Genomic DNA, 18929 nt, shown 5'->3' with positions numbered 1-18929 from the left:
GTTCACTTCATGAGGTTCCGGTTTGTTAGCAAGGAAATCAGAGGAAAGAGGGGAGACCAGTGTCCTGTACTATACTCCAAGATAGAATTTATAGGCAGGAGTGCGCATGCGTGGGATTTCCGGGAAGACGTGCTGACCGGGAGCTCCGATCCGCTCTGGCCTCCCGAAGTCCCCAACGGCAGCTATTCTCAGCGGGATCCCCGAGATAGACCCCCCCAGACAGCGGAAAGCTCCAGGCACCGACCTATATGTGGGGGAACACACAGAGGAAGGAGGTCAGCCGGCAGCTAGATTTCGGCCTACATGCCCCCACAGCTCCCAAGATGGCAGCCGCGGCCTCTCCAGGCAGAGGCACAGGGGACCAGCAATCCATAGCGGACCCTCCTACACTTATCCAGCATGCCAATCCTTTGCTGGCAACCCCTGTGAGTAACCTGCCTCCACACAATCACTCCTCAGGACAATGACAGACATGCTGCGCACCCCCATGCTGCAATCCCCCCTCAGCCACCCAGGCTCCCAGCAGGCATTCCCTCTGCAATCAGCCCACCAGACTGACCTGACCCAACTGCTTCTCAGAGATGCTTGCAGCAGGCCTGGCTCGGAATGCATCAGAGATCACATCTATCAAAGCAGATCTGCAGAGCCTTGGAGCCCGCATAGATGATAGTGAACAGGCCGTAGATAACACAGCCGCAGGCACCAACCAAAACACAAATTGCATTCAGACGCTGAAAGACCAACTCAAAAATCGCACTTGCCAAAATTTACGATTTAGAGAGCAGAAGCAGGAGATACAACTTCCGCATCAGAGGTATCCCTGAATCAGTCACCAATATTCCAGACACTGTAAAACTCTTCATAAAAGACATCATCCCAGATGTCCCGAGTCATAAACTCGAGCTAGACAGGGCCCATAGAGCTGTTCAACATGCCCGCCACACACACACACCAAGATGGGCTCCCGAGAGATGTAGTGGTTAAACCCCACTACTATGGAATTAAAGAGGAAATCATGAGAAGGTCCCGTAATCTTGATGACCTCACCATACAGGGAAACAAAATACAAATCTTCGCAGACATCTCCATGACCACAATCCAAAAGCGGAGAACTCTAAAGCCTCTCCTGGAAATAGTAAACGCAGAAATCCATAAAGTATGGATGGTCCTTCCCTTTCCGCCTTCAGTACCAACAAAAGTACAAATCATACGATTTCTCTAACTTCAAGAAGGTGAACACTTGCGCCTGCGACTTGGATTCATCACTCAAGAATTACCCCTCCAGGAGTCTACCCAACGACCAAGCTCCTCCAAGAGGCCACCACCAGGAAGCCCCATTACACCGCTGTGGAACAAACAGCAAACGAAGAGACATCGGGACTCACCCACAGAGATGACTCCTCACCCCACCCATCCTCCTAGGATCTTTGTCTCTCTCCTTGGGTATTCCCCCCCACCCCCCCTGACTGAGTAGTGGACAGAACTACACCCACCGATTTCTCCACTCCACTCACTGAAGCAGAAATTTTTTTTCACAAAACTCATGTTGAACCCTTCCCTTAAAAGTTCGAGGGAAGTCCCTTTTTGAATAATTTTTTTCCAGGTGGGCTAATCCCCCACCACTTCACGATTAAATATTCTTGATTGAACTCGCTTTATTCAGGTTACCCTACCTAACGGTCTCAGACTTGGTGTTACTCCCTACCACATAATCCAATGGCATCTCCCGAGAGAATTGTTCAATGACCTAATTGTTTGTTTGAACGTTTCTGTCTGTCAAAGTTATCCCTTTTTACTGCTTTTTAGCTCTTTAGCAATCATGACTCGAGGTCCAACACCAATTTCTTATTTGTTCTCTTGGGGATCCGGCAGCCAGGCATGCCACTCCCTCTGCTGAGAACGCCATATTATGTGGGAGTGCCCTAGAATCAGAGTTTACTGGAGCAAGATTTTTTTCCTTATTCGCAAAACCACTGGAATTGCGATTAAGCAGGATCCGACTATTGCTTTACTCAACTGTCTAAACCCTAAAACTCCTAAACCTACCCTGATTCGCTTCATCTTCCTAGACACCAAAATGACTATTGCCCGGTCCTGGAAATCTCCGACAGTTTCCTTTTGTTTAACTAAACAAAAAATTTAATGGATAATGTCGCAGGAAAAGATCTCCAACACCATCCTCTACACGGTTGATAAATTCAAACTCACCTGGGAACCCTGGGCTACACACATCGGGGTCTCCCTGTAAACCTGGATTGAAAGTCACAGGTCATTTCCCTCTCCAAGGCAAGACCCAAAGCTTCCCTTTCCAATAGCCTTCCATGCACCTCCTCCTCTCAGTACTTTCCCCATCGGCTTACCTCTTCCTCTCTTTTCGTCTTTCTCAATGCCAATCTTTGCCGACACCCGGTGCAGGTACAAACCCCCACAGGCATTTATTTTGTTATTCCTCGGAAGGGGTCCTTTCTGTTCTTCCTTTTTATAAACCCCAAATTGGGCCACTTGACCCAGGATGGGATCAATTTTTCTATCATATCTGGGTTCTCAGTTTAGCTTGTTAGCTAAATGGTTAGCCCAGAACTCTGTATTGCAAATGCCTGAACTACTGACCATAGAGCTCTACTAATGTTATTGAAACACTGAATTTTATATATTCCCTGGGTAGCCGGACCTGGCTGGCTCCTGCACAGCTTTATCCCAGCTTTATCCCAGATGGGGTGCGGGAGGTGAAGGGGACGGAAACCCTTAGATAATCTGTTAAAGAAGAGTGAAAGGCACGGTTACCTACTACTAATCATTATTTGCTGTATAAAAATGTATTCTGGACGCTGTTGTTGGTCCATCTTTGTACTGATGCACAAATTCCAATAAAAAACATTTTCGTAAAGAGAGAAAACTATATACATTTTACTTTACATATTCAGCTGTAAAATGATGCATGACAAATGTGGTATGTTGATGTGACAACTGAATTTTTTTTTTCAAATTTTACAAAAGAAAAAATACAGGCAAGTCAAAATTCCTATATTATCTTAATTGTACAGTACAGGACATTGATTTAGACCATGGGACATTCCCAAGCAAACAAAATCAAGGAGTGGGCAACAAAACAGCAGTAACAGGTCCACAGGAAAAAATAAGGGTCAGTGGAACCAGACATATTTTACAGCAGAAACACTTCGCAGATGACGCGTTTATCAGCAGAGTTTTTAACAGCCACTCAGGAAAAAACGGTTTTAAAAAACATAAACAAAGGATCCAGTGACAGTCATGCAGCTTGTGAAAATATGGATGCTTGTAGGAGAGAAAAAAAAAAAAAAAAACACACCACACACACACACACACACACACACACACACACACACACACACACACACACACACACACACAGGGAAGGAGGGACTCCTTCCCTGTGAGCAGAAGTGAGTTTATTTTTTGCTTTTGTAATCCAAATTTTGAGTTCAATAAACAATCTTTTTTGATAGCATACTGCCTGGGGTCACTATAAACCGACTGTCTGGGATCTTTTCCCAATTTTCTTTGCCTGTGAGCAGAACACCTACAAAAAAACAAAAAAACAAAAAAACAAAAACAAACAAAAAAACAAAAACAAACAAAAAAACAAAAACAAACAAAAAAACAAAAACAAACAAAAAAAACAAACAAAAAAACAAACAAAAAAACAAACAAAAAGGCAAAATGACTACCCAACATCAAAGAAGAAACCCTTAGGATCCCTTTCTGTGGGAACACAGGAGGATAATAGTGGAAGGATTGGTACTGGACTTTATAGGTACGGAGATGCACAAAAATGATAGACAATAAAATAATTTTAAGAAATTGATTAAACACAAGCACAGACTATTTTAAAAAAAACTTTGCAAAGTAAAGATCGCCTATATGCTTTTACAACACATAATCATTCAGGAGTATACCTCTTGGTGTTAAGACGATGTACTTGTTGAAACAATTCGTGTTCAATCAGGCTTGGTGCGAGTTGATCATAGTGTACATGATCGGCTCTACAAGTTACTTGTAAGATTATATATAGAATGCATGCCTAAGTTCCTGAAGAAGCGTTTACACACACGTAACATGTAGAGTCGAGCTACTATACACTATGATCAACTCACATCAAGCCTGATAGAACACCAATTGTTGTTTCAACAAGGACATCATCTTAATCATTCAGGAGTATTTGGTGTTTGGGTTATGTGTTGTAAAAGCATATAGGCGATCTTTACTTTGCAAAGTTTTTTTTTTTTAAATAGTCTGTCTGGTTGTGCTCAATTTAATCAATTTGTTAAAAATAAATTTTAGCTATAATTTTTGCGTATTATCTCAGTGCCTATAAAGTCCAGTACCAATATATTTTCACTATTATCTTCAATTAATGGGACATGGTACATTTATATACGATTATGGTAGCCACAGCACCACCCTGTGGCAATTCCTTATAATCATCTATTTCAAAACAGAGGAGGAGGAGTCAGTTCCCAACGGGAAGTCATGGCAAATGACAATAGTTAGAGGAGCTATCCTCCCCACAAAGCCAGGGTGAGGAGAAAAAGGTGACCTATGTGGAGAAAAACAGGTCATAGGCTGCCTTGAAAGACTCTGCCATCAGAACATGAGAGAAGATATCAAGAAGGGGCAACCAAAGGGTGCAAATGAGCATGTTCCTCAACCTAGGGACCAGGTTCCAGGAACATGTTACCCCCCGTCCGGAGGAAACACAAATAACTGACATGGGCCTGGAGGACCGCCCTTTTATCTAGTGGGGGTAACGTGTTTCCTGTCCTGGTAGGAGGAGCCCAAGGTCTCATGGGCTGTCCTGGAAGACGCTTGGAGAAAATAAAATATACATTAAAAAAAGGGGAGGTTGTGATGAAGGGAGAATGTGAACAAGAATGTCAGGATTAGACCCAGGTACTCAGGTTGGGGAGGAGCCTCAGAGGGAAGCAGAACTGAAAGGGAAAAGTGTAAGCATCAGCAATCATGAAAATGGTTCAAAGCACTGGGCTCAAGAGCCTTGTAGTTAGTTAAAAAAAAAAAAAAGTCTTCAAGGCACGCTGGGATATAATGTTCATGATGTAAACAAGGGTCTCAGAGTGTGGCATTTCTCAACAAAGCAAGGATACATGGATGACTGAATAGATGGGAGGGGGGGGGGGGGCGGTGCAGAGAGGCAGGTATATAGGAGAGCATGCAGAAGCCTGGCTATTGCAGCAATTTAGACATGCGTGACTACTGAACCAGGTGTGGGATTTAGAAAGTCCTTGTAATTCTTCCTACAATTGAAGAGGACAACCCCTTGTGACTGAAAACCTGCAAAGGAGGTACAGCAATAGACATTCTGGGGTTGATTTATTAAAACTGGTGAGTGCAAAATCTGGTGCGACTGTGCATGGTAACCAATCAGCTTCTATCTTCAGCTTGTTCAATTAAAGTGACCGGCAGAAGGTTTTTTTTTTTTTTTTTATCATAGCTGTCCGGGACTCTCCTCCTCATTGGCTCCCGCTGCTGTCAAAGTCAGTCAGCCAGCCAACCAATGAGGAAAGAAAAAAAGGGCGGGGCTGTGCCACAGCTCCGTGTCTGAACGGACACACACAGAGCTGTGGCTCAGCTCGGGTGCCCCTATAGCAAGCTGCTTGCTGTGGGGGGACTGAAGAGGAGGGAGGGGTCAGAAGCAAGAGGAGGATCAGGACTGCTCTGTGCAAAACCACTGTAACAGAGAAGGTAGGTATGACATGTTTGTTATTTTAAACCAAAAAAATAAATAAATAAAAACACACACACACACCTCTCACGAGACTAATCACTTTAGGCCTTCACAAAAAAACTGGAAGCTGGAGTGCGTCGCACTGCAGTGTGTTACAGAATCAAGTAATAAGTCAACAAGACATGTTTAGCCAGGAACTGGCATGCAAGGGTACAAAAAAACCCTGTCTTGTCCTGTCCACCCAATTGGTTCCAGGCTTTGCCTGTCACAAGGGGCATACTCCATTCAGGGTCTGTGTATCATAGGCGTGGACTGCGGCCTGGAGTTGCAGCTGACTCACTTGTGGCACCATGTGCCAAGGTGAGTGTCCAACACAGGATTCAGTACCCAAAGCGAACACTACAGGCTGGACCTGCTGCTGCAGGGTCAGGATATGGTTTGTAAAGTGTACACTGAGGGTAACCAATCCAGAGTTGAAGGAAAAACTAACTCACAACTATCCCCTTGTATAAAGCTCAATATCTATCCTTTAAAAACTATAAAAGCGGCATCCCTAATGTGCATTTTTTTTTTTTTTAATCAAAAGTCATACTCAATATCAATCAATATCTATTCTGCTCGTGTGGAGGGGAAAAAAAAAAAAAGGGGGAGGAGGAGGAAAAGTATAGCCAAAGCTTTTTTTGGCTATACTTCTATAGATCACAGAAGTGCAGTTCGTTCTGCACGCCTGTGATCCGTTTTCAGCCGACAGCAAAAGCTAAAGCGTCACAGAGCCAGTCCTTGCTCTGAAAAGATCCCAAACCATATGGTCGGTATCCACCCAGAAAGTTGGACCGGCAGTTGGCTCAGCCACTGAGAGCCTGAGCCAGCAGCTCTCACATACTAGCGCTCCAAAAACAAACACACACAAAGAGATATCTATTACCATATACTACCAAATGAATGCCCAATACCAAAAAGGTATAATCCACCTAGATTCACAAAGTAGTTGTGATAATATGTATGGTTTTATGAACACATGTCGAAATTGCAAAATTGTGCTTAGGCATTAGATTAGGCGTGAAGGGGTTAAAGTTGTGGATATACATAGTCACCCAACAGGAGAAAACCTTTCCAATGCAAGTATTTATCCTGTGTATTCAGCTGCTGTCCTCGAGTTCAGATTAACTTAAACTGATGTGCAGAAAATGAAATATGGTTAGCTGCTCAAACATATGAAATTTTTTTTTTTTTTTTTTAACAAACACCACACAGGAAAACTTACATTTTGTTGAATGAAACTGAGCAGCTTGTTTTCCATCATGTTGGGTCCAAGGTGAAGGAACAATTACTCTTTTTGTAAAAAACTACAATAGAAATGTTAGAAGTAAATATATGAGCAATAAGTATATAATGTTGCAGTAAAATTATATATAAAAAGTAAAGGACATCCCAAAATTCTCAAGCTATGCAAAACACTATTCACAATGCACGAAGGCAGACCCATGATCAACAAGAGGACCAGTCAGAGGAAAAAAAAAAAAAAATTAAAAATTGATGGGTCTCAAATACTGTAGCCATCAACTTTTAATATAAGGAAACTTACCTGTCCAGGGTTCCTGCGATGTCGGCGCCCCACGCCGATTCGTTCATTGGCTTCGGTGCAGGCGCTGGCATTGCAAGGGAAACCGGCAGTAAAGCCTTCAGCTTTCGCAGCCGGTTTCCTACTGCGCAAGCGCTTTCTGATCACACACAGGTCCCAGAAGGCAAGGAAGGGGGGGGGGGGGGGGTGATCAGCTTCATCAGTTAGGAAGTTAGGATTTAGCTTTCATTTTTTTTTTCCTTTTTATCCTTGTGCTTCTGGGTATTTGGGAGGGGGGGGGGGGGGGGGGGGGCACACAGCAGTACTTAGTCTTAGAGGCCAATCAATAGACCCAAATACTATCACATAACAGAGTGTGCCAGAAATCATCACTGCCCGACAGCAGGCATTTTGCAGTGGTTCACACATACGCACTCTTAGCGCTTTTTTTTTTTCTAATAAAAATATCTTGTAACGTGACAGTGGTGTTTATAAAGGTACATATTTATACAAGACATTAGCTGGAAACACACACACAAAAAAATAATAAATAAATAAATACACACACCAACACACATCTGTGCCAGCAGTGGTTACCTCTTCAATAGCCTTTTGTCTTCTGTCCTCTACTTCCTTATCCATCCTAAATAATAATAAGACTAATGAGACAATGTCACAATATTTGTATACAACTGTAGGGATCAAGTCAAAAGCAAGAATTACTGAAAAGGCTTATGTGGAAAACCCGTCAAGCTTGCGAAAATGTTTTACCCTTAGATGGCCTGAATGTTCTATTAACTAAATCCTAAAAACACTGAGACCATCAAAAGACATTTGGGCAGCACAAAATGAATGCAAGGTTCTTAGTTAAAAGCTAAAATTATTATATATCTACTTATATTTCTGCTCTCTGTCATCCCCTGACAGAATGGACATCTGCCTTGTTTACTTTGGCAGATCCTCGTTCTGTCTCTGCGGGGAAAGATCGTGGGTGGCTGGCAGACATAGAACCCGGCAGACAAGGCGGGGGAGTGCACTGGAACAGCCATCTAACAGTCCCAGTGTGTGTGCGATGTAAAGGGACCCTTAAGTCTCGTACACACAAATCGGATTTTCATGAGGGAATTGTGTGATGACAGACTGTTGGCCTAAAATCCAACCGTTAGTACACTTCAGACAATTGTTGTCCGCCAACAAAATGTTGGATGGCAGGCTAGTAAATTTTCAGCTGACAACGATCTGTTGTCAGATTTTCCTATCGTCTGTACACAAGTCCATCACACAAAAGTTGAAAGTACAAACCACGCATGCTCGGAATCAATGCGACATTAGCAGAAGGGTGGTGCTCAAGAGCTGAAATTCCTTGTAGTACGTCACTATGTTCATGTTTGTTGGCCGACAATTGTGTACCGTTAGTATGCAAGGCAAGTTCCTGGCACACACCCTTCGGACAAAAGTCTGACACTTTGTTGGTCAACAATCTGATCGTGTGTAAGAGGCTTAAGAGTGGATTTAGACATGCATCTAAATCTCCCTCGCTTCTGACGCCCAAACTCTGCGTTCAGATCATGCTCCAGTGGCTACTGACAGGCTGTGGGGGCGCAATGCCTCCTCACCACCTATTTTAACCCCATTTTTGCTGACAAACGCGCCTCAATTAAGTGCATTGCACAAGTAAGGTGAACTGTGCCGTGGGCACGAAGCATCGCAGCATGTAAACACCCCCAACCACTTCCTTTCGCAGCTTAACGGGTGGCAAAAATGTGGCTTGACTGGATTTTGGCTACCCCCAACCGCAGGTCTAAACGATGCCTTAGGTCTTGTGTAGAAATACAAAAATCAGAAGGGAAAATTCGTAAGATGAGTTGTCTGCGGATTTTTGGATCTTTAATAAGGTCCTAACGACAGCCAATTTGACTTTCGTCAGACAAAAGCTGGATGTGCAGGCTATAAAATTTTTGTCGGATGTGAACTCAACGTCTGATTTTCGGATGGTCAGTACAGAAATCGTCGCAGAAGTCAAAAGTACAAACATGCATGATCGGAATCAAGAGATGACTGGGAAGAGTTTGGTCTTGTTAACTACCGCTCGTAATCTAGAACTAACATTTCTGACACGGCAATTGATGAAATGACGAGATGCAGCGCACATTCTCGTCTTCTTTAATGGGATAATAATGAAGCTGCCCAAGAAGCCCAAAGGGTGGAGCTTGAGAAATGAACTGCCTCTTTATACTTTCATAGTAAGTGCATTTACTATATTTTTTTTTTTTGCTGGAAAGCATTGCACCAGCGATCAGCAGATCGCCAATGCCATGCAGGTCTCCAGCAGACTGTCAGTGTGAGCTTTCTGCCCATACATCATACCGGTAGACAGTTTCACACTGACAGGAAGAATCAATGAACTACCACAACGCCACATTACTTCATTGAGAACTACAAGCCGACAGCCACAAAAGGATGGCAGTACTTGTAGTGCATTTATTCACAGAACTGTGCCCCATGTGGCCACGCTGTTTTCAAAAAGTGACAGCTCGTAAAGGGAACTTGCCATACTGCCGTCACAGGAAGAGAGGGGAGCATCTGCAGCAGTGAGAACAGGTTACATGTTCCAACCTAAAAATAGGTGGTATATGTAACATGCTCCTAAAGGTGAACTTATCCTTTAAATTGTAACAAACGCTACCAAACATATTTTGACGTAAAAATTAACTGCTTCAAAAAGAACCTAGTTACATTTTACTAACAAACCACAGGTACAGCTGCCAGGTTATGCTGTATGAAACAGAAGTCATTATAGACACAACTTACTTGGCATGGCTCAAATATAAAGCCTGGCGATGTATATCCTCAGGATCAATCTCAACAGGATATATTGCAGCAAGCTGATCAATTGACCATTTAAACTGATGAGGAGTCTGGGGGGGGGGGGGGAGGGGAAAAAAAAAAAAAAAAGTTTGCTTAGTAGAATAATACTTGGTGGTTCTAAAAGCTTAAAGCAGTGTTCCGCACGAAATATGACTTTTAAGATAAAAATACCGCTAGAATACTCATGTTACATGCAAACATAACAAAGGTATGCTGTAAACTATGCCGTTTTCTTTTTGTGCAGAATCATTTTCTTACTTTGTGAAGTTTCTGCACGGCGCGGCCATCTCCAGCTGCAGTGTCCTTCCTGGATTCCGTGCATGCTGGCTACCCAGCATGCACCTGCCAATTTCGCACAAGCGCAGTGTGGTGCAAGCGAGTACAGCTTGACATGGCACTGCTGCCGTAACATTTAACATTGGTGTCTGTGGCAAATCATGGTCAGCTTGATATGGCACGGCTCCCGAACCATAAGGGACAGAAAACTTGGGGAGCACCAAGGGGACCCAGGGCTACAAAGGATACCATTGAGCAGAGCAGTGGGGGGGTGCAGTTCCAGTGTCAGGCAGGAATATGGCACAGGGTCTGGCAGAGGATGAGTTCCAGTGGATGCAGGCAAGGGGAGCCCCAGGAGGGTGCAGCTATAGGGCGATATCACTCCTAGCCGTGTAGCTGACATTTTGTGCTTGCAGACTAAAGTTGGAGAATGTAAACATCTTCTGTCTGTCATCCCCTTCCTGATATCGCATGGCGTACAATGGCTCTGTACACCATGCGATTATCAGGAAGGGGGATGGCAGAAGATGTCATTTACATTCTCCAACCTCGGTCTGCAGGCACAAAATTATCTGAGCTACACTGCTAGGAGTGACATTACCCTATATCTGCACCCGCTAGAACTCCTCCTCGAGCTCATGCTCTGACAGAGCCTGCGTTATATTCCTGCCTGACACTGGAACTGCACCCCCACTGTCCTGCTCAATGGTATCCTCCTAGTCCTGGGTCCCCTCTCGGTGTTCCCCAAGTTTCGTGTTCCCTGTCACTTACGGATCGGGAGCAGTGCCACATCAAGCTGACCAAGATTTGCCATAGACGCCAATGTTAACCACTTGCCGACCACCTTCTGCATATATACTGAGGCAAGGCGGAGCAAACCGACGTACCTGTATGTTGGTCCGTGCATGTGGTAGTGTGAGCGTGTGCGAGCCCGTGGGTCCAGCGGACTCCATGTCTGCTGGCCACCCGCGATACAGAGAGGCATAACGGGGCTCTGCCTATGTAAACAAGGCGGATCCCCATTCTGACAGGGGACAATACTGAGATCTGTTGTTCCTAGTGATCAAAAACAGCGATCTGTGTTGTCTCAGTAAGTCCATCCCCCAAACAGTTAGAACACAGTAAACCCCCTTGATCACCCCCTAGTGTTAACCCCTTCCCTGCCAGTGTCATTTATCAGTATTTTTTTTTTTTTAGCACTGATTACTGTAATAATGTCACTGGTCCCCAAAAAAGTGTCACAGATTCCAATTTGTCCGCCACAATCTCGCAATCCCAAAAAAGATTAAAAAAAACAAAAAAAAAACAAAAAAGTCCATAAATCTATCCCCTATTTTGTAGATGCTATAACTTTTGCGCAAACCAATCAATATACGCTTATTGCGATTTTTTTTTTTTTTAACCAAAAATATGTAGAATACATAGTGGTCTAAGCTGATGAATACATTTTTTTTTTGTTGGGATATGTATTATAGCAGAAAGAAAAAAAAAAAAAACCCCGCAGGAGGTGATCAAATACCACCAAAAGAAAGCCATTTGTGGAAAGGAAAAAAAAAAAAAAAACACATCGATTTTGTTTGGGTACAGCGCCGCAAGACCTCGCAATTGTCAATCAAAGTGACGCAGTGCCGGAACGCAAAAAAATGGCCTGGTCATTAAGGGGGTAAATCCTTCCGGGGCTGAAGTGGCTATATGTTATGGGAGCATTGCCATGTCAAGCTGACCAAGATTTCTTATAGACACACATGTTAAATGTTATGGCCTTACAGGAGCATTGCAATGTCAAGTTGCCCAAGATTTTCCATAGACGCCAATGTTAAAATGTTACAGGAGCGGTGCCATGTCAAGCTGCCCAAGATTTTGTCCATTGCCTCCTGGGATTGATGACACACATCTCCCAGGAGCCAATGCAAACCGGAAATTACGTAGATCACTGCAGCCACTAAAAGGAGGAAGCAAAAATAGATATAGGCATAAATCAGGTAAGCGACCAGAAAAAAAAAAAAAAAAATTTAAAAATTGCTAATTCATTAAAGTGGATGTAAACCCAATGTCATCCTTTCTAAACTACTGCCATAGGGGTTATCTATAAGGATATACATGCCTCCTGTATGTATCTTTACCTGTCAAATGTCTCCCCTCTGTCTGTTATTAGACCTGAAAAACTGCATATTCTGTGGGTGGGTCTGTTGTCTGGAGCTCGGTGGGTGGAGTCGTGATGTCAGTAGACTCCCCGCCCACCTCTACACTCCCCTTGTCAATATGCATTTTCTCCTGTGTATTTCTTACACTGAACTTCTGCTATGATCTCTAACATCCAGTGAAAAGACAGGAAAGTAACCACATGACTTCAGCATGCCAAATCAGCTGAGGTGTGGAACAGCCAATCCTTGCAGGGATACTGAAGAAAGGAGTGGGGGAGGGAATTAAAAAATAATGCATGTCTCTTAGGCTAATGCATGAGATGTAAATCACCTGTCACTCACAGCAAGGGGGAGGATTTGACAAAGTTTTTCTCTGTCAAGATTTAGCTCACTGAACAATAAAAGAGGATTGCTCAGAGATGGATTAACTCTGTGTGGCAAGACTGGGCTCAAATGATAGGAAATCTTATACTCTACAGTATGATATAAAAAAAATAAAATAAAAAAATTAAAATCGGGTTTACATCCACTTTAAGGATGCACATTAGTGCTGCATGGTGAGGAGTGACAAATGTGGGGTGAACAATGCTTTAAGTTTTTTTTTTTTTTTTTTTTTTAAACTTCATGCATTCTCTGCATTAAAAGGTAAGAGACCCATGCTGGCAGCGTTTAAACAAATACAATGACCCAGCACGAAACTAGTACCTCCTAAGTTTTTAGATCCAGGCTCAGTTCACACTGATACGATGTGTGAAACAAAAAAAAAAAAAAAAAAAAAAAAAAAAAAAAAAAAAAAAAAATCGCTGCACTTCCTACACCGCAGTCACACTGTGTTCATGTGATTGTTTTGGGTGTCAAAAGTTAACGATACCTCAAAAGCAAGTGGCAGGATGCATCGCATTTGCTGGAATCGGATCGCATGGGTATGAACACCCATGTGATACGATTCTAGTCCCTCTCTGCAGCTTCAGCTGCACTGAACATGAATGGACAGGAGACAGAGGCTCCTTCCCATTCATAAACAGACAGAGTAAACAAAGTTTATGATGCTCAGTTATGAATGGACAGTCAGTGATCACTGACTCTGCTCATTCAGAAAAGGAAGGAGCCGATAAATTACATATTTACCGACTCCTTCCTGTATATAATGGATTGAAGGTAGCGTTCTACCGATACTAGTATCAGTGCCGATACCGAGCATTTGTGCAAATGCTCCGATACCTGGGCAGTCAGCGGTGATTGGCGTGGTGGTGGGGGGAAGTTACAAGCATTAATCTCCCTGTAGAGATTTTAATAAAGCACCTGGCAGAGAGAGAGTCTCTCTCTCATCTATACAGGGAGATTGGTGCTTGTAACTTCCCACCACAGCAACGATCACCCCTGACTGCCAAGGTATCGGAGCATTTGCAATACTTGTGCAAATGCTCGGTATCGGCACCAATACTAGTATCGGTATAACCCTATTTTCAATCCATTATATGCTTTCATTGCTATTGGCAGGGACATGGACTTATTTCCATATTGAACATTATGGACTATTCAATTCACTGTTTGATTGTATACTGATACATTTTCAGCATTTCATTTTTTGCATAGTAACCAGAAACGCACTATTATTTATGTATATATCATATTAAAAAAAAATAAGTTTATATTAGATACTTACAGCTGAGGACTTCTCAGGTTTGAACAGGGATGGACTGGAAACAAATGGCTCATTTAAGCTGCAGTAATCATTTGGACTCTCAAAAGGGTTAAGAACTGCTTTCTGTCCTGGAGTTTCTGGGGTTAACTGAGCATGAACATCACCCATTTCAGAAAGGAGTCAACTGATACCTGTGCGCAAATAAAGAAAAAAAAGTTTATTAAAAAAACTATTACAATAGTAACTATAAAAAAAAAAAAAAAAAAAAAAAAAAAAAAAGCTAAAGATCAACTAAAAATGCAGATTTTAGTTTAAATAATCAGTAGAACATAGGTCCTAGCCGCACACTTCCAGGCAAGAATGTCACCCCCTAGCCTGAAGCCTCCAGGAAAACAGACATAAGGCATCCCAGGAGGCTTCGGGTCAATTTTAAGCACACCACACATGCACCATGCATTCTTTGTTGTGCCTTGCATTATCAAAGTGGCCTCAGCTCAAAAAAACCTAGAAAAGACAGCACCCCCCCTCCCTCATCAGAAAAGAAGATGGAGGTGTGGGATCTGGAGCTGCAGCCAACACTGAGTTTGCTGGGCTGGTGAGTACTTTAAAGCATATCTAAAGTCTTTTTTTTACTATCCCTCTGGACAGGGAACAAAAGAGTTTAAAACACGTCAAGACTCCCCCCCCCCCCCCATTAATTTGTTTCCAATTGGTCAGATTTGCAGTTACTTCTTGTCCCACAGGAACAACAGGAAAAGGAGAACTCTCCAAAGTGAGGGAGTTACTCTCACTAAATCACATAGGAGAATTTACTTTAGTGTTTTTCCAGTAAAAACTCAAAGCTTTGGGTTTCCCTTTCTCCCCCCAGCAGAGATACAGGTAGCATTAAAAATTTGACAGGGGTTCTAATGCCACGTACAGACAATCGGACATTCTGACAACAAAATCCATGTTTTTTTCCTGACGGATGTTGGCTCAAACTTGTCTTGCATACACACGGTCACACAAATGTTGTCGGAAATTCCAATCGTCATGAACGCGGTGGCGTACAACATGTACGATGAGCTGAGAAAAATGAAGCTCAATAGCCAGTGTGGCTCTTCTGCTTGATTCCAAGCGTGCGTGGAATTTTGTACACACGATCGGCATTTACAACAACGGATTTTGTTGTCGGAAAATTTGAGATCCAGCTCTCAAATTTGTTGTCGGAAATTCAGACAACAAATGTCCAATGGAGCCTACATACAGTCAGAATTTCCAACAAGCTCACATCGAACATTTGTTGTCGGAAATTCTGACCGTGTGTACACGGCATGACCCTTCCAAAACCCATCACTAAGTAACGTTTTGGCTGTAGATACATTATATAACTGCTGGAGAAAAAACCCTGTGTATGAGCATCCCCAATCTATTACAAAATAAACCTTGTGTAAGATCACTACCTTTTTTTTAATGCATTCTTGTAATAAAAAAAAAAAAAAAAAAAAAAAGGGTTTAGTAAAGTGATGAAAATTCTCATACGACAAAATAAAAATTCAGAAATTATGTGATGTAGTGTTCGTTTTATATTTTTGGACAAATGTATAGATTAAACAAAAATCGTACAATTTGGTATTGTGTCCGATCTAACGATACCGGACAAAGTGTCATGTTCAGCTCTCGAAAGCTGTGTACCAATGATCAGATTATCGTACGATCGCTTTGAAAGCGTTATTTTTCATGATTTTCAGATTGTGTGTACGGGGCCATTAGAGGTATTTTGAGCCCAACCATTTGGATGTAGATTTTGGTATATTGGAGAAGAGGATTACACGGGCGAGTTCCAAGTATTCCCCCATTATCACTGCCCTTGGAATGGTCAGGGGTGGGTAGTGGGGTTCCCCAGGGTTCTGTGCTGGGACAACCCTATTTAATTTATTCATAAACGACCTGGAGGATGGGATAAACAGTTCAATCTCTGTATTTGTGGACAATACTAAGCTAAGCAGGGCAATAACTTCTCCGCAGGATGTGGAAACCTTGCAGAACGATCTGAACAAATTAATGGGGTGGGCAGTTACATGGCAAATGAGGTTCAATGTAGAAAAATGTAAAATAATGCATTTGGGTGGCAAAAATATGAATGCAATCTATACACTGGGGGGAGAACCTCTGGGGGAATCTAGGATGGAAAAGGACCTGGGGGTCCTAGTAGATGATAGGCTCAGCAATGCCAAGCTGCTGTTAACAAAGCAAACAGAATATTGGCATGCATTAAAAAAGGGGATTAACTCCAGAGATAAAATTATAATTCTCCCACTCTACAAGACTCTGGTCCGGCCGCACCTGCCATCCAGTTCTGGGTACCAGTCCTCAGGAAGGATGAACTGGAAATGGAGCGAGTACAAAGAAGGGCAACAAAGCTAATAAAGGGTCTGGAGGACCTTAGTTAGGAGGAAAGGATTTAATAAGACACGTGGCCATTCACTAAAATTAGAAGAAAAGAGGTTTAACCTTAAACTACGTAGAGGGTTCTTTACTGTAAGAGCGGCAAGGATGTGGAATTCCCTTCCACAGGCGGTAGATTGGGGGGTGGGGGGGGGGGGGGGGATCAATAATTTCAAAAAACTATTAGATAAAGCACCTGAACAACCACAACATGCAGGGATATACAATGTAATACTGACATATAATCACACACATGGGTTGGACTCTCTCCACGGGGTCTCGGCTCTTGATTGGATAGATTGATAGCAGCACAGCCATTGGCTCCCACTGCTGTCAATCAAATCCAATGATGCAAGCACTGGGCCGAGTCCGGCATTCGTGTCTATGGATGCAAATGCTGTACTCGGCAGCGCGCTTCTCTTAGGGGGTTATCTGATGTAGGGAGGAGCCGCGAGAGCCACCGAGGGACCCCAGAAGACCAGGTTTGAGGCCACTCTGTGCAAAACGAGCTGCACAATGGAGGAAAGTATTTAAAAGTCAGCAGCTACAAATACTGCTTCTGCTGACTTTTAATAATTGGACACTTACCTGTCCCAGGGTCCAGCGATGCAGGGGATCGAAGCCCCGCTCGTCCCCCCCTCTGCTCGTCAGCGACGGAGTCTTACAGTGGGCGCCCGGCCGTGGCTTCACAGCCGGGCACCCACTGCACATGTGCAAGCCACGCAAGCATCTGGGACCGGTCACGTGTCCCAGATGATTGGCAAGAGGGAGGGGGAGAGGCGATCTCCCTTCCTGCACCGAGGGAAGGAAGTGACATCAGGAGCCCAGGCGCCAAAGGAGGCAGACTACGAGGGACCCCCTAGCAACAGGCTAGGCGTTTTTCAAGGACAATGTTTCTGACTGTAGCTAATCATTCAGGTTGTATGCAGCCTTAGCACAGAGTGTTGCTTTGTCTAGGGGTAGCATTTAACACGCTATTCCCAATGCACACGTTCCGGTAGAAATGGTTGTGCATATAAGTTTAGTGCTGAAGTGACCAACTGGAACCTTGTCAAATCAGAGCAAGAGAATGTCACCAGCACACCAAGGATCTCCAGAATGGGTCTAAAGCTTTATTCAGCGATCACATCATTACAATGTTTTGGAGCTACGCAGGACCCCTTTATCAGGGCTGTGACCCGTCACGTCTCCGATGAAGGGGGTCCGTCACGTCTCCGATGAAGGGGGTCCGTCACGTCTCCGATGAAGGGGCCCTGCGTGGTTTAGAAACGTGGCAATCTGATGCGATCGCTGAATAAAGCTTTGGAGCAGCTCTGGAGATCCTTGGTGTGCTGGTGACATTCTCTTGCTCTGAGGTAGCGTTTAGCCACATCGCAACAGCAGCCTGCCCACCCTCATTCACCTAAGGCTAGAGCTGCCAATAGATGGTTTGAATCTCGGCTGGTTGATCAGGGTCCATCTATGGGCAGATTATTGCCTCTATCAGTAATCACTGTATTCTCCTGACAGGGGCGGCCCCCTAGCTCTGCTGGAGGGAATCCCTCTTCAATGCTGAATGTCTTGAGGGAATCAAGCGATTTTCTTGGTTGCAGGAAAGAAAATCATACCCTATATGCCATGTCTAAGGCTACATTCGCACTAGCAACCAGCACTGGTACAAATGCCAGAGACAGGAGTCTATGATTCCTGCAGACGTTTCCATCTGTGAACAGCTAGACCGGTGTATTTCAATGGCAGGTCAGCGGCGGTCGCAGCTATCCACCCTACCAGAGCAAATCACTGCTGGACACACACAAACTACAAATGGAGTCTAAGAGGAGGAGATTTAGATCGCTTTATAGAAATATCATCTGACTTCCTTTTGTGTCTCTAGGACAGGAAGTGAAAGGGAATCTCTGCAAGGGGACACAATGAAAACATGACAGGAGCTCCACCCAAAAGTTATAAAACTAAACCTGTTTGTCTTACGATTTACTTTACCCTTCCACACATAGGGGTCCTGCTAGCCCATGGCCACACCTGACTCCATAGCGGAGACAGCGGTGTACATGTATGATAATAAACAATACACACATCCTCGCGGTGTGCGGAGACACAAGACAGCTCACCAGGCCTCCACTGCAGCCCCGAACCTCCCGCCTATCGGCCCGCCGCTTATACACGCTTGTCCTCTTCCACAATTTTCCTGTGTAGCTAGAGATCACCCCACGCAACCAATCAACGCTACTCCCTACAGCAATTTACCAATCACACGGCGGCCATGGGGCGGAGCTACCACAATACTAA

At 43.8% G+C, this 18929-nt stretch overlaps 1 protein-coding gene across 2 annotated transcripts in view; it reads right to left on the bottom strand.

Annotated features, from left to right (window-relative positions):
- BORA (BORA aurora kinase A activator) overlaps positions 1–18907 on the bottom strand; it is a 46132-nt gene extending 27225 nt beyond the window's left edge. The window contains exons 1-5 of one of the 2 annotated variants that reach the window (XM_073614252.1): positions 18752–18907; positions 14238–14407; positions 10095–10201; positions 7881–7926; positions 6987–7068 (exon numbers count right to left, since the gene is read on the bottom strand). In XM_073614252.1, coding sequence (XP_073470353.1) covers positions 6987–7068; positions 7881–7926; positions 10095–10201; positions 14238–14384 — 382 coding nt within the window. In that variant the 5' untranslated portion in view covers positions 14385–14407; positions 18752–18907. Of the gene's footprint in view, positions 1–6986; positions 7069–7880; positions 7927–10094; positions 10202–14237; positions 14408–18716 lie in introns of both variants that reach the window. The other variant, XM_073614253.1, reaches the window with a different exon arrangement.
- Between the last annotated feature and the right edge of the window lie 22 nt (positions 18908–18929).

This window comes from Aquarana catesbeiana, linkage group LG02 (assembly GCF_042186555.1).
Source record: "Aquarana catesbeiana isolate 2022-GZ linkage group LG02, ASM4218655v1, whole genome shotgun sequence".
In the NCBI taxonomy this organism is placed as follows: Eukaryota; Metazoa; Chordata; class Amphibia; order Anura; family Ranidae; genus Aquarana; species Aquarana catesbeiana.
Note: the sequence above shows the minus strand (reverse complement) of the source record. Positions and strands in the feature narration are given on the sequence as shown.